Here is a 15,871-nt window from a genome sequence, read left to right as displayed (position 1 = left end):
AAACCTCACCCCCAGCCTACTGTTGAGACACACCCCTCTGGGGCATTGTGGTCAGAACTGAACCTGAGTTTAGAACACTTCCCTGTTTGATTCTATAAACTCACATCACTCCATCTCACATCACTCTCTCTCTTAGACATCTTCACACTGAGCATCTCACCTCTCTTCTAATAATGGGCAACTTTGCTGCCAACGAGGGACTGTCCATCTTTGTCATTGTGAGTCTATAAAATCGGTCTTTGGTGCTACATTTCAGTCCTGGGATTCATGCCCCATTTTAAAGAGGTGATTTTTGTTTTTTGTCTCAGCTGCTGTGGCTGGGAATCAACGGGTTCCTGTTTGTCCAGTTCTACCGAGCCTTCCTCACCGAGAGATGGTTCTACACCAGGGTTCTCCTCGGGGTGAGTCTGCACAGAGAACGTGAAATGCATTTGTGTCACTCTATCCCTTGGTATGGTCAATATAGCAAGTGCTTTTGTTAGAAGTATTTGTGTTGTAAATCATGTATTTTACACATTATACTTTTATTTAGAGCAGTATTTACAGGTGTGTTCAATTGTAATAGTATTTTTAATTTTTATATATGCTTTGCCTTTGTGACAAAGAATTCAGCTAAAAACAGTCTGAAAGCATGGCTCTAAAGTCTGTGGTTGAGCTGGCTGACAGGTTTGCACATGGTTGACAAAGTGAGCCTCACAGGTGGCTACAGTCAGAAGTGAAACTGTCCCAGTCTGTCATATATGTGTGTGTGTGTGTGTGTGTGAGTGTGTGTGTGTGTGTGTGTGTGTGTGTGAGTGTGTGTGTGTGTGTGTGTGTGTGTGTGTGTGCCTCTTTGTCAATTACAATGTATCTCTCGTTCTTTCCTCTGAGGTCTTCTTCATCCCCTGTGTGAAAGACACTTTTTCAGTGAAAATCGGTCCAGTAGTTTTTGCGTAATCCTGCTAACAGACAAACACACACACACACACACACACACACACACACACACACACACACACACACACACACACACACACACACACACACACACACACATCATCATCATCATCATCATCAGGTCGTACACAGACGGGCCTCCCATCTTGGTCTCCATTTATCCTGGTCCTCCACACACCTGGCGGTCTCACCGCTGGTCTCTCCTCCCGCATCCCTCCTGATTATGTCCACGGATGTTCTAGTAGGACGTCCTCGCCATTTGTGCCCGCGCCATGGAGACGGCTCCAATGACACCAGCTGTCTGGCGGAAGCTCCCGTCTGTAGCAGAGCCCCGCCCATACCTCCATGGCCCCGCCCATACATCCATGGCCCCGCCCACACATCCATGGCCCCGCCCATACATCCATGGCCCCGCCCATACCTCCATGGCCCCGCTCATACCTCCATGGCCCCGCCCACACCTCCATGGCCCCGCCCATACCTCCATGGCCCCGCCCATACCTCCATGGCCCCGCTCATACCTCCATGGCCCCGCCCATACCTCCATGGCCCCGCTCATACCTCCATGGCCCCGCCCATACCTCCATGGCCCCGCCCATACCTCCATGGCCCCGCCTCACTCACTAGGGCCCAGGCAGAGTCAGCTGCTGGTCCCTCTTGTATTTCCCAATATTGTGAATCTTCTTCCCAGGAAGTCTGACTTCCCATTCAGGAAAATCACCAGACTTTGCACACAGGTCCAGTCCTAAGCCAGAAGTCCCCAACTGGCATAGGGGGCCAATAGTCCTGATGGTGGCGCTACACCAACCGTCTAAAGTTTTAAACTAAAAACAAAATCATAACAAATCAGCCGTACTGTACATGCTATCACTTTGCAACCACCACCAACATGTAGGCCAATAATCAGCTGTAGTTTGATTGTGGATGACTCATGATGTTATGTGAGATGGAGGAATGGGGGTGTGCCCTCAGTACCCTGCCCTGACCACTCTGCCCCCCCCCCTCTAGCAAGCCCTACCCTGCCCTGACCACTCTGCCCCCCCCCCTCTAGCAAGCCCTCCCCTGGGCCAGGGCGCCCGCTGCCGCCCTCAACTTCAACTGCATGTTGATCCTGCTGCCCGTCTGCCGGAATCTTCTCTCCTTCCTGCGCGGATCCATCCAGGTGAGCACACTCTGACCCTCTGACCAGGCAGGTGAGCACACTCTGACCCTCTGACCATCCAGGTGAGCACACTCTGACCCCCTGACCAGGCAGGTGAGCACACTCTGACCCTCTGACCATCCAGGTGAGCACACTCTGACCCTCTGACCAGGCAGGTGAGCACACTCTGACCCTCTGACCAGGCAGGTGAGCACACTCTGACCCTCTGACCAGGCAGGTGAGCACACTCTGACCCCCTGACCATCCAGGTGAGCAAACTCTGACCCTCTGACCAGGCAGGTGAGCACACTCTGACCCTCTGACCAGGCAGGTGAGCACACTCTGACCCTCTGACCAGGCAGGTGAGCACACTCTGACCCTCTGACCAGGCAGGTGAGCACACTCTGACCCTCTGACCAGGCAGGTGAGCACACTCTGACCCTCTGACCATCCAGGTGAGCACACTCTGACCCTCTGACCATCCAGGTGAGCACACTCTGACCCTCTGACCAGGCAGGTGAGCACACTCTGACCCTCTGACCAGGCAGGTGAGCACACTCTGACCCTCGCTCATTTAAACACACTCTGACCCTCGCTCATTCAGATTACTACCCTGACCTGCTCACCACCATCATGGTCAAGCAGGCCCACCAGCCTCTGTATGTCCTCTGACATCTGAGCTGCTCTGGTCTGTCCCCACCACGACTCAGAGCACGTCCTAGTGGACAGCATGGTCTGTCCCCACCACGACTCAGAGCACGTCCTAGTGGACAGTATGGTCTGTCCCCACCACGACTCAGAGCACGTCCTAGTGGACAGTATGGTCTGTCCCCACCACGACTCAGAGCACGTCCTAGTGGACAGCATGGTCTGTCCCCACCACGACCCAGAGCACGTCCTAGTGGACAGCATGGTCTGTCCCCACCACGACTCAGAGCACGTCCTAGTGGACAGCATGGTCTGTCCCCACCACGACTCAGAGCACGTCCTAGTGGACAGCATGGTATGTCCCCACCACGACCCAGAGCACGTCCTAGTGGACAGCATGGTCTGTCCCCACCACGACTCAGAGCACGTCCTAGTGGACAGTATGGTCTGTCCCCACCACGACTCAGAGCACGTCCTAGTGGACAGCATGGTCTGTCCCCACCACGACTCAGAGCACGTCCTAGTGAACAGCGTGGTGTGGACCTGACCGGTCTTAGTGGACAGCGTGGTGTGGAACTGACCGGTCTTAGTGGACAGCGTGGTGTGGACCTGACCGGTCACAGAACAGGGCGGCAACTGCCCCACGCACACCCGCAGAACTCCACAGAGGGGGGTGAGACCGGCCCGGTCCACAGAGGGGGGGTGAGACCGGCCCGGTCTGTCACAGGAGGCCCCTCCCACCCCTAGAGAACATCTACTCTGGGCGCCGTGACGCTCCTGAACCCTTGTGTCTGATTGGCTGTGTGAAAGTAGTCATTATTTATATTCCCTGCAATGCAGATACAAGTTTGCAGTTATACAATATATACAATATACTGCACATGTTTAAGCTTTGACAGGATTATTGATGCATCACATGTCAGAATATACTGTATGGAGGGTAGATAACGTAGTATATACTGTATGGAGGGTAGATAACGTAGTATATACTGTATGGAGGGTAGATAACATAGTATATACTGTATGGAGGGTAGATAACATAGTATATACTGTATGGAGAGTAGATAACATAGTATATACTGTATGGAGGGTAGATAACATAGTATATACTGTATGGAGGGTAGATAACGTAGTATATACTGTATGGAGGGTAGATAACATAGTATATACTGTATGGAGAGTAGATAACATAGTATATACTATATGGAGGGTAGATAACATAGTATATACTGTATGGAGAGTAGATAACATAGTATATACTGTATGGAGGGTAGATAACATAGTATATACTGTATGGAGAGTAGATAACATAGTATATACTGTATGGAGAGTAGATAACATAGTATATACTGTATGGAGGGTAGATAACGTAGTATATACTGTATGGAGGGTAGATAACATAGTATATACTGTATGGAGAGTAGATAACATAGTATATACTGTATGGAGGGTAGATAACATAGTATATACTGTATGGAGAGTAGATAACATAGTATATACTGTATGGACATACATTCACTGAATCATTTTCATCCCGTTTAGTATTGCAGTCGCACAGCTGCCCGGCAACTGGACAGAAGCCTGACTTTTCACAAACTGGTGGCTTACATGATCGCCTTTCACACAGGTACTGCTTTAAAACCAATGCTTTTTAAAGCAGAAACATTTTGGACGCCAGAGCACCAACAGAGTCATCCAAGTGAGCAGGATGTCCAAACATGATGATGTTTTAGTGTAGATGAAAACACTAGTCTCACCAGTCGTTGTCCTTTCCTCCCTCTGTGATGACTAGCGGTCCACATCATCGCCCACCTGTTTAACTTTGAGTGGTACATGGAGGCCCAGCTGGTCGGAAACAGCAGCGACCTGCCTCACTTCCTGTCTCAGATCGGTAACGGGGACAACGCCGCCTTCCTGAACCCGATCAGGAGCAACGAGACCGTGAGTCTTCTGACTTTCACTTCCTGTTGGACTACCTGCTTGGTGCATCTGAGACCAGACAAGCAACCTTTTAACCTTTTAAGGGAATCTCTAAACCTTCAGCCGTTCATCACACACATTGTCCTCAGCTGCTGCGTCTGAGCGTTTTCCACCGAGCCGGCGCCGCCACACGCAAAACAAACTGTGCTTAACATCATTAGTTCAATAAAAATAGTTTACTTTTTGTGGTTTGGTCATTTACAAACAGTCTTGCCGTCTACAATCTTCTCTTCCTTGACCCAGAGCCAGACTATCGTGATGTTCACCACCATCGCAGGACTAACGGGCGTGGCCATCACCTTGGCTCTCATCCTGATCATAACATCATCCATGGAGGTCATTCGGAGGTCATACTTTGAGGTCTTCTGGTACACCCACCATCTCTTTGTGATCTTCTTCATCGGCCTGGTCTTACATGGTGTCGGGTGAGTCATGTCTCATCATGGGAATAAGACAGACAGACTGGGTCACAGTCAGTGTACTTTTAAAGGGCAATGCTCGTTTTTGACAACCTGGACCTTATTTACGACATATTATAAGAAGTTTGACTCACCGAGATCACTTTTGTGTAGTTCGGAGGCCTGTAGAAGAAATTTAAAATCCAGCGCGAGCCAGTATATCCATGTAATGACGGTGATCGGGGCACCGAGAATGCAGTTTCTCAAAATCTATTTTCGGCCGCTAAACGGTTGTTTTCATCAATCAGATTGGATGAATCGACAGTTGAGATTCCTCAACGCTCAATTGTTGTGGTTTTCAAATACGGGGTCTTTAGCCTCTGTAATATGATCTTTACACGCCTTTCCCCACTTGCTCCAGCACGCATGCGCACAGGCCAGCGCGCAGACTGGCTATTCTCTCTGCGCTACGATCGTTGTTGGTGCCGAGAATATTGTCGTCGTCATTCGTCAGCAACAATCCGATCGTAGCGCAGAGAATGTGAGCCGGAGAATAGCCAGTCTGCGCGCTGGCCTGTGCGCATGCGTGCTGGAGCAAGTGGGGAAAGGCGTGTGTCAAAAACGAGCATTGCCCTTTAAGTCTACAAAAAAAGATCATACAAGTAACACAAATATGTTGTGTACTACAATATGGCCTAAAACCTGCAATAGCAGCTACTGTCGTGTGAGGTGGGATCTCTATCAGTCGTTTTGGGGCCTCTAAACATTTGTAGATGTGGTCATTTTCCATGCAGTCAGGCTTGCCTGGACAGTAGAGCCACTAGTGTGATGTTGTGTCTTGTGTTGAGCGCAGGCGGATTGTCCGAGGACAGACGGTTGAGAACGTAGAGGAGCACAGACCAGCGCAGTGTGCTGACCGCACGAAGGACTGGGGCTTCAACCAGACCTTCTGCCCCATACCCAAGTTTGCTGGGAACCCTGCCAGCGTAAGCAAGAATGATTAGTTCTTGGGATTTTAGACATGAATATGCAGTAGTGCACTTAAATACTGAATATACAGTAGTGCACTTAAATACTGAATATACAGTAGTGTGCTTAAATACTGAATATACAGTAGTGTGCTTTAATACTGAATATACAGTAGTGTGCTTAAATACTGAATATACAGTAGTGTGCTTAAATACTGAATATACAGTAGTGTGCTTTAATACTCCACTGTTTTCTATTGCAGACATGGAAGTGGGTCGTGGGTCCGATGATCCTGTATGTATTTGAGAGACTGGTCCGCTTCTATCGCTCACAACAGAAAGTGGTCATCACCAAGGTCTGTATCTATCTATCTATCTATCTATCTATCTATCTATCTATCTATCTATCTATCTATCTATCTATCTATCTATCTATCTATCTATCTATCTATCTATCTATCTATCTATCTATCTATCTATCTATCTATCTATCAGAAAGTGGTCATCACCAAGGTCTGTATTTATCTATCTATATTGTATCAGATTAAGATGTCTTTCTAAGGAACCACTATCCCACCATATTCCATCCTATTAAATCACTGAATTTAAGTGGACAGATGAACAAATAGAGCTACGTGTCCTTTGTTGTTTTCCTGTCCGGCTCCTCAGGTGGTCATGCACCCCTCCAAGACCCTGGAGCTGCAGATGAAGAAGAAGGGCTTCCGGATGGACGTGGGTCAGTATGTGTCCATGCAGTGTCCCTCCGTGTCCCGGCTGGAGTGGCATCCCTTCACCATGACCTCCGCCCCCGAGGAGGATCACTTCAGCGTGCACATCCGCATCGTGGGCGACTGGACGCAGGGGCTGTATGAGGCCTGCGTGGGCGACCGGGAGGAGCCCCAGGAGGCCTGGAAACTCCCCAGGTACAGTGTGGCCCTCACACAGGGAGGGGCCAGAGACCTCACACAGGGAGGGGCCAGAGACCTCACACAGGGGAGGGGCCAGAGACCTCACACAGGGAGGGGCCGGAGACCTCACACAGGGAGGGGCCAGAGACCTCACACAGGGAGGGGCCAGAGACCTCACACAGGGAGGGGCCAGAGACCTCACACAGGGGAGGGGTCAGAGACCTCTCACAGGGAGGGGCCAGAGACCTCACACAGGGGAGGGGCCAGAGACCTCACACAGGGGAGGGGCCGGAGACCTCACACAGGGGAGGGGCCGGAGACCTCACACAGGGGAGGGGCCAGAGACCTCACACAGGGAGGGGCCGGAGACCTCACACAGGGGAGGGGCCAGAGACCTCACACAGGGGAGGGGCCGGAGACTCACACAGGGGAGGGGCCAGAGACCTCACACAGGGGAGGGGCCAGAGACCTCACACAGGGGAGGGGCCAGAGACCTCACACAGGGGAGGGGTCAGAGACCTCACACAGGGAGGGGCCGGAGACCTCACACAGGGGAGGGGCCAGAGACCTCACACAGGGGAGGGGTCAGAGACCTCACACAGGGGAGGGGCCAGAGACCTCACACAGGGGAGGGGTCAGAGACCTCACACAGGGGAGGGGCCAGAGACCTCACACAGGGGAGGGGTCAGAGACCTCACACAGGGGAGGGGCCAGAGACCTCACACAGGGAGGGGCCGGAGACCTCACACAGGGGAGGGGTCAGAGACCTCACACAGGGGAGGGGTCAGAGACCTCACACAGGGGAGGGGTCAGAGACCTCACACAGGGGAGGGGTCAGAGACCTCACACAGGGGAGGGGTCAGAGATTTTATGTTCATTTGGTTGCAGCACACAGTGGGATCTGGACATTGGCATGGGACAGCACATTTAGTTCATCTCAACATTGCACATATTGTATTGAGAATTTATTGTGTGTACTGTAGGTGTAAACACCACAACATACAGTATAACTGGATTACTTGTGTATGATGACAATTCAGTTGCAAATGCTGCCAACTGGCTTAAGATGAATGGTTTTCATCTCTATCTCACACTGAATATGAGTGATCGATCTATAGAAAAATGTGTGCATGTTTGTGTGCAAGTGTCATACAAACGTACATGCTAAATGAATTAATGAATTGCTCTTCACTTGGTTAAAGTTGGCAAACACTGACTGTTGCCATGTCAACATGAAGAGGAAGTGGTTTTATGAAATCAGGACGTTGGATGCAACGGTTTCTGTTGTAATTAGAAACATTGAAGTCAGGAAGCATCATGCAAGAGAAGAGAGATGAGTAGAGACCAGAAGAGTTAGTGGTTTCCAGAGAGATCAGTCCATCCCAAACTAATCAGTTCATCCAGTGAATGAAGAAGGGTTAAGAAGCTCACCCCCTAAAATACTGGACATGTCTCCTTGTCTGTCTAGTATGGCCATCGACGGCCCCTTTGGCACGGCCAGCGAAGACGTGTTCCGTTATGAGGTGGTCATGCTGGTGGGCGCCGGCATCGGAGTCACACCTTTCGCCTCCATCCTCAAATCAGTGTGGTACAAGCGTATAGCAGACAATAAAGATGTCTTCACCAAGAAGGTGAGAGCGCTGCATAAGCTTGCTTAGAAGGTTTCATTCAAGAGTAATTAGTATTTAGTCAGTCTATGATGTTCCTTTAAAGCTCACTATTTCATAACCAGAACTTAAAGGCGCTGCTCATTCACCCTAGAATCAAAGCACATCACTTGCATTGTCCAAATATCTCAGTCAGATTCAGTTCTTTACTTGCCACATGGAAACATACAGTGTATAATCACAGCATACGATATGAAGATAAGATACCAGTGTGGGTGGGTTATGTTCATATAATATACATATATATATATAGGGTTAGCCTAACCCTAACCCTAACCCTAACCCTATATATGACCATAACCCTAACCCTATATATAACCCTAACCCTAACCATAACCATAACCCGGGGGTGAGATATTCAGTGCTGTCATATGCATTTACATGTGTGGTGAAGTTATATATTTTGGTGAAGTTATATATTTTGGTGAAGTTATATATTTTCACATTCAAGGCAGCTAATTTCTCACTGATGGAAATGTGTGAAATACTATCTCTTTCCATTGCTGTCCTGGGTCAGATCTACTTCTACTGGCTGTGCCCAGAGACACAGGCCTTTGAGTGGTTCGCTGACCTCCTGCAGTCTCTGGAGGGTCAGATGACAGAGAAGGGCATGGAGGGCTTCCTCAGCTACAACATCTACCTGACCCGCTGGAAGGAGACCGAGGTGAGCCACACGACAGCAGACAGCAGGCCTCTCAATCCTCACACTCTTCCTGGATTCACATGGATTTAGAGCCACAAGATGTGATGTATTGGGGTGGTCAGAATGAATGTGTTAACTCATTATTGTAGATTAAATTTAACTCAATTAATCCCACTTACTCAGAATTGTGTCATTCCAGTGGCGGTTGTCAAGGTTAAAACCATAAGAAAAACCATAGGTGACATGAAACAGCCTGACTGTAACACACACACACACACACACACACACACACACACACACACACACACACACACACACACACACACACACACACACACCTCCTTAGTGTTGGTCTACAAGCCATAAAGACGCCCCTCGAAATGCTCTTAAACCTCCAGTCCAACATGAACATAATTTCACTTTATATCAATATACGGCTGATTTAGATTATTTCTTACAATGTCTACGGGCCGGATAAACCTAACTAAATGATTCCTTACAGAATACTAAACATGCTAATTATCGAGCATTATGCTACATTATAACATTCACAACATTAATAACCACTCATCCTCTGCTCTGTCTTGAGGAAGTGATCCATTATTTTAGTGAAAGGTTTTTTTCGTTACCCTGCACTTTCTCATAGCTAGCTTTTACATTGGTACGCAAAATCCCTTCTCCAAGTCACACAGAAGATGATAGTGGTTTCTCACAAGGAGAAAGCCTGGGAAAAAACAATTCATTGATTAATTAATTGGTTGGTTAGTTTATTAATTTAAAAAAAAATCATGAATAATCACAGCCCAATATATGAGCGTTTATTTGACAGCCCCAGTAGGAACCAAATGTTTTAGTCAACGTTCTTGTTCCCCCTGATGAAAGGCTGCTCACTTCAGAGTTCACCATGAAGCAGAGAACGACCCCATCACAGGCCTGAAGCAGAAGACCCTGTACGGGAAACCCAACTGGGACAACGAGTTCACCACCATCGGAAGCAGTCACCCAGGGTGAGTTCAGCCCCTTCCAGACCCTAACCCTAACCCTTAAGACTTAACCCTCAACCCTCAACCCTTAACCCTTAACCCTTAACCCTCAACCCTCAACCCTCAACCCTCAACCCTCAACCCTCAATCCTCAACCCTCAACCCTCAACCCTCAACCCTTAACCCTTAACCCTTAACCCTTAACCCTACAGAATCACCCAGGGTGAGTGCTGGTCCAGCCGCTTCCAGCCCCTAACCCTAACCCTCAACCCTCAACCCTCAACCCTTAGCCCTAACCCTACAGAATCACCCTGAGTGAGTGCTGGTTCAGCCCCTTTCAGAGGTGTGATGGTCCACATCCATCTCTGTTGTGTGTCTGGTTCATTCTCATGCGTGTCCTGTAACGTGTTGTGTGTCTGGTTCATACTCATGCGTGTCCTGTTACGTGTTGTGTGTCTGGTTCATACTCATGTGTGTCCTGTAATGTGTTGTGTGTCTGGTTCATACTCATGTGTGTCCTGTAATGTGTTGTGTGTCTGGTTCATACTCATGCGTGTCCTGTAACGTGTTGTGTGTCTGGTTCATTCTCATGCGTGTCCTGTAACATGTTGTGTGTCTGGTTCATTCTCATGCGTGTCCTGTAACGTGTTGTGTGTCTGGTTCATACTCATGTGTGTCCTGTAACAGTTTGTGTGTCTGGTTCATACTCATGCGTGTCCTGTAACGTGTTGTGTGTCTGGTTCATTCTCATGCGTGTCCTGTAACGTGTTGTGTGTCTGGTTCATACTCATGCGTGTCCTGTAACGTGTTGTGTGTCTGGTTCATACTCATGCGTGTCCTGTAACGTGTTGTGTGTCTGGTTCATTCTCATGCATGTCCTGTAACATGTTGTGTGTCTGGTTCATTCTCATGCGTGTCCTGTAACGTGTTGTGTGTCTGGTTCATTCTCATGCGTGTCCTGTAACGTGTTGTGTGTCTGGTTCATTCTCATGCGTGACCTGTAACAGTTTGTGTGTCTGGTTCATACTCATGCGTGTCCTGTAACATGTTGTGTGTCTGGTTCATACTCATGTGTGTCCTGTAACAGTTTGTGTGTCTGGTTCATTCTCATGCGTGTCCTGTAATGTGTTGTGTGTCTGGTTCATACTCATGCGTGTCCTGTAACGTGTTGTGTGTCTGGTTCATACTCATGCGTGTCCTGTAACGTGTTGTGTGTCTGGTTCATACTCATGCGTGTCCTGTAACGTGTTGTGTGTCTGGTTCATTCTCATGCGTGTCCTGTAATGTGTTGTGTGTCTGGTTCATACTCATGCGTGTCCTGTAACGTGTTGTGTGTCTGGTTCATACTCATGCGTTTCCTGTAACGTGTTGTGTGTCTGGTTCATACTCATGCGTGTCCTGTAACGTGTTGTGTGTCTGGTTCATACTCATGCGTGTCCTGTAACGTGTTGTGTGTCTGGTTCATACTCATGCGTGTCCTGTAACGTGTTGTGTGTCTGGTTCATACTCATGCGTGTCCTGTAATGTGTTGTGTGTCTGGTTCATACTCATGCGTGTCCTGTAACGTGTTGTGTTCCTGACCCCTCAGATCTAAGGTGGGCGTGTTCCTCTGTGGCCCCACCCAGCTTGGGAAAGCCCTGGAGAAGCAGTGCCTGTCCCACTCTGAGGCCGGGGTGGAGTTCATATTCAACAAGGAGAATTTCTAAGCCTTCAAGCTGCTAAACCATGGCACCAACCAGAGGGATGAGTATACATCTCCAGAGGGATGAGTATACATCTCCAGAGGGATGAGTATATCTCCCTAAATGGTCAATACGCCCATGATGTCATTTCTTATTATGATTGGGATTTCATTCAGGTACATGGCAATCTAGTTATTAAATTGATACAACATGTTGAAGTGTTTCTCTCCTTAAATTATTGTCCTTTTTCCTCTTCCTCTCAACATGGTCAGTGAATGACAAATGTGTACAATTCTGTGAGTAACTGCTCACATCCACTTCTATCTCCTTTAAGATGAATGACTGGGTGAGCTTTCTGGGAATTGTCATGATTAATGAAACAGCAAACTCAAATTAACAAAAAAAATCTAATTTAAACCAAACTTTAAATCAAAGTCATACAGAATTGTACACATTTGTCATTCACTGGCCATGTTGGGAGGATTGACTAGTCAGCTAATGTTCGTCGGGATTCTGATCTTCCCCTTCAGTCCTTTTCATGTGGGAAAGAATCACAGACTTTCTTGCACAAACATGTGAAGAAACAACAGTATTTACCAACCTTTGTTCTTCTGCAAAATACAACTGTAAATCCCAGTTAAAAACACGTTCTTCCCTTATAGGCTATGCTTACCGCTGCTTATACGGCTATGCTTACCGCTGCTGTGACACGTGAGTCCTAAAGGACATTGGAAATTCCTCTCAGAATGTAATTGTGATTGATTTCATTTTGCTTACAGTACACTTGTTGCCAAAAACACTTGAGTTACTAGAATTTCTTCTACATGTATGAATTTCTTCTCCACACGTATGAATTTCTTCTCCACACGTATGAATTTCTTCTCCACACGTATGAATTTCTTCTACACACGTATGAATTTCTTCTACACACGTATGAATTTCTTCTACACACGTATGAATTTCCTGTTGAATTTCTACCATTTGCTGTTTCTAACACATTTAGTTGTTTATTCGATCTTCAGTTGGTCAGCAGAACCCCAGTGGAAACCTTGATAATGAATTGGTCAGCAGAACACCAGTGGAAACCTTGCTAATGTTGCTAGTGACACTTGAGTTCAGGGTGTTAAAATGAATCCATGTGAGCTGAGCAGCTTTGGTTGTTACTGTATGAAGCTTGTAGCTTATGTGTGGCTTAGAACATCCTTCATCAAAACTGTTAATGTAGTATGTTATTTTGCCAAATGATCACCAATTATCCTATTGTATTGGCTATTAATGAAATCTATTGTATGCAGTGTTGATACATTTAAACATTTAACAAAATAAAAAATGTAATTCAGCTATGTAAGGTAGGCTACTGGGTTCTGAGTTTGTTTTTGGGTTTTTAAATATACAAACCTTTGAAATAACTCCCTTTTGCAAGAAGCACAAGGGTCCGTAAATGGCAAGATTGACATTGGACATTTTCAAATGTTTCTTTTTTTATAGATTTGTATTTGAAGACATTATTTATAGCCTATTCATGAAAGTTGACTGTAGCATACTTGTAGTTTTAATCATAAATGTAAGTGTTCCTATAACTTCTTAATTCAGATTCAAATTCTTTGTTTTTATCATAATGGAAACGTCAGATGGAATCAGTGTTGGGAGTCACTGATTACAAAGTACTGTACCAGATTACTGGAACCAGATTGCTTTTTCCAGTAACTTGTAATGTAAGGGATAACATTTGAATTTTCAGTAATCACATTACAGTTACTGACCTAATAAAGATGTGATTACTTTGAGCTACTCATGCGTATGCCTGCTCCCTTTCATGTGGTTGAAATGTGCCTCCACAGTCACGGCTGAACTGAATGTTTATGTCATCAGATGAGATGTGCCAAGAGTGCTGGTATAGGATCAGATTTTGTTGTGTCTACTCTATTATGATCTAAGATGCAAAACTGATCCTAGATCAGCACTTCTATAATCTGGTTTTAGAAAGTAGCTCAAAAGTGTAATACAATTACTTTTCAGAGAGAAATCAGTAAAGTCATCTAATTACAATTTAGAGAAAATAATCTAGCTTTATTTGATTACTTTTATTAAGTAACTTGCCCAACACTGGACAGAATAACCACTGTAATTTCATGTTTTGTTAATTGCTCAAAAATATTATTTTTGTAGATATTTGTATGCTTTTTCCAGACTATTTCAGATGCAAACATAATTTGTAAGGTATCGTATTGTAGGCTACTTTTCTCCAGATTTGTCTGAACTATCAATGGAGAAGTTAAAAACTAAAATATGAATGAAAGTGTGGTCTCTGTTTGTAAGGGGCGTAGCACACCCTTGTGGGAAGATACCCAAAGGCAGCATAACAAAGGAAACGCAGTAGGATTTGTCCGACAGTAGCAACATCCTGCTATTTCTGTGGCCTATCCATGCATTGTAACTATTGGTTGATATCAGGAAGTACAGTGTCCCTTTTGCACACAGCACAGAACTACCTCTTACTTCTGCCAGCTGTGTGGTCCTGTTGGCAAATGTTTCAAATGCAAATAAATGAGAGTTAAATACAGACATATATTCCTGCCTTTATAGTTAGACAGTTAGATGTAGGCTATGCTGTATTTGCGTTGTGCATAGTCTGAGTCAAATAAAGTAGACTATAATGATGTTCTTGAGGGCACTCAAATCAGAACATCTCAGCTTCTGGTGCACACTGCTGCTGATGGCGGCATAGTCCCACCTGACCTTCCTCACTGTATAATTAATGGTATTAAATTTATAAAACAAGGATAAGAAATATGTAATATGTTCAGTTTGAAAAAATAGATATTCAGCCGAGATCACTTTTGTCAAATTTGAACATTTATTATACAAGCGGCATAATACATGCATATGAATTTTTGGCGGTGTGCTCTGTCCGGGGGGCCCCCTGCCTTCCACCGGCGTGGAAATCGCGTTAGCAGGGGGAGGCAATCTAGGTGTTCCCCCCCTCTGGGCCAAGCCCTTGGCCCAGAGAGCCAGGAAGGGGGAACGGCATCTAGCCCCCTGCCTCAATGACGATCAGAGTGGGCCGCGATCGGGAAGACGCTCGGAGGTAACTCAGCCCACTAAGACCGTCAAAGAGTGCCACAGGAGGACTGCTGTACATTATAGTCCCTGGTCCCCACGGGCCGACGCTTCGTGGGTTCCGCGGGAGATACAGCCTCGTGTCTCTGCGTCCATGGCGCCCGCCATGGAAAGCCACAGAGACCAGCTAGCGGCTACTCTGGCATCCACCGGCCGACGCTGGTGGAATACCTGCAAACTACCCCGGACAGAGAGCAACGATGACAACAGATGACATCGACATACGCAGGAGGAGCAGGGGAGGAGGTGGGGCGAGCATGCAATGCACAACCAGCAGTAATGGCAAGCGCGAACAATGACATGTTTTGACAGCTTAAATACATGCGCTCTAGTGAGCTGACCAATGCTATGACAGCTAGTCAGCTGGTGCTGCGTCATGCGTGACTGATTAACCTCTGCTGACCCCCCGGCCGTGACGTACGTGCCTCGGCTGAATTTGCGTCGTTGACTTCATTTCAGCCGAGATCACTTTTGTCAAATTTGAACATTTATTATACAAGCGGCATAATACATGCATATGAATTTTTGGCGGTGTGCTCTGTCCGGGGGGCCCCCTGCCTTCCACCGGCGTGGAAATCGCGTTAGCAGGGGGAGGCAATCTAGGTGTTCCCCCCCTCTGGGCCAAGCCCTTGGCCCAGAGAGCCAGGAAGGGGGAACGGCATCTAGCCCCCTGCTTCAATGACGATCAGAGTGGGCCGCGATCGGGAAGACGCTCGGAGGTAACTCAGCCCACTAAGACCGTCAAAGAGTGCCACAGGAGGACTGCTGTACATTATAGTCCCTGGTCCCCACGGGCC

At 47.1% G+C, this 15,871-nt stretch overlaps 1 protein-coding gene across 1 annotated transcript; it reads left to right on the top strand.

Annotated features, from left to right (window-relative positions):
• Window positions 1–173: 173 nt before the first annotated feature.
• cybb (cytochrome b-245, beta polypeptide (chronic granulomatous disease)) lies at window positions 174–11,978 on the top strand (the record flags this gene model as incomplete). The annotated part of the gene is made up of 13 exons (XM_084447018.1): window positions 174–218; window positions 309–401; window positions 1,988–2,098; window positions 4,268–4,352; window positions 4,518–4,666; window positions 4,949–5,130; window positions 5,957–6,089; window positions 6,335–6,427; window positions 6,741–6,994; window positions 8,448–8,610; window positions 9,164–9,310; window positions 10,172–10,296; window positions 11,861–11,978. 13 exons carry the CDS (start codon window positions 174–176, stop codon window positions 11,976–11,978), a joined length of 1,698 nt encoding a protein of 565 aa, XP_084303144.1.
• Between the last annotated feature and the right edge of the window lie 3,893 nt (window positions 11,979–15,871).

Source organism: Borostomias antarcticus (genome assembly GCF_949987555.1).
Source record: "Borostomias antarcticus genome assembly, chromosome: 12".
NCBI classification, from domain to species: domain Eukaryota; kingdom Metazoa; phylum Chordata; class Actinopteri; order Stomiiformes; family Stomiidae; genus Borostomias; species Borostomias antarcticus.
The sequence above is the reverse complement of the archived record's forward strand: the minus strand, read 5'-3'. Positions and strand labels throughout refer to the sequence as shown.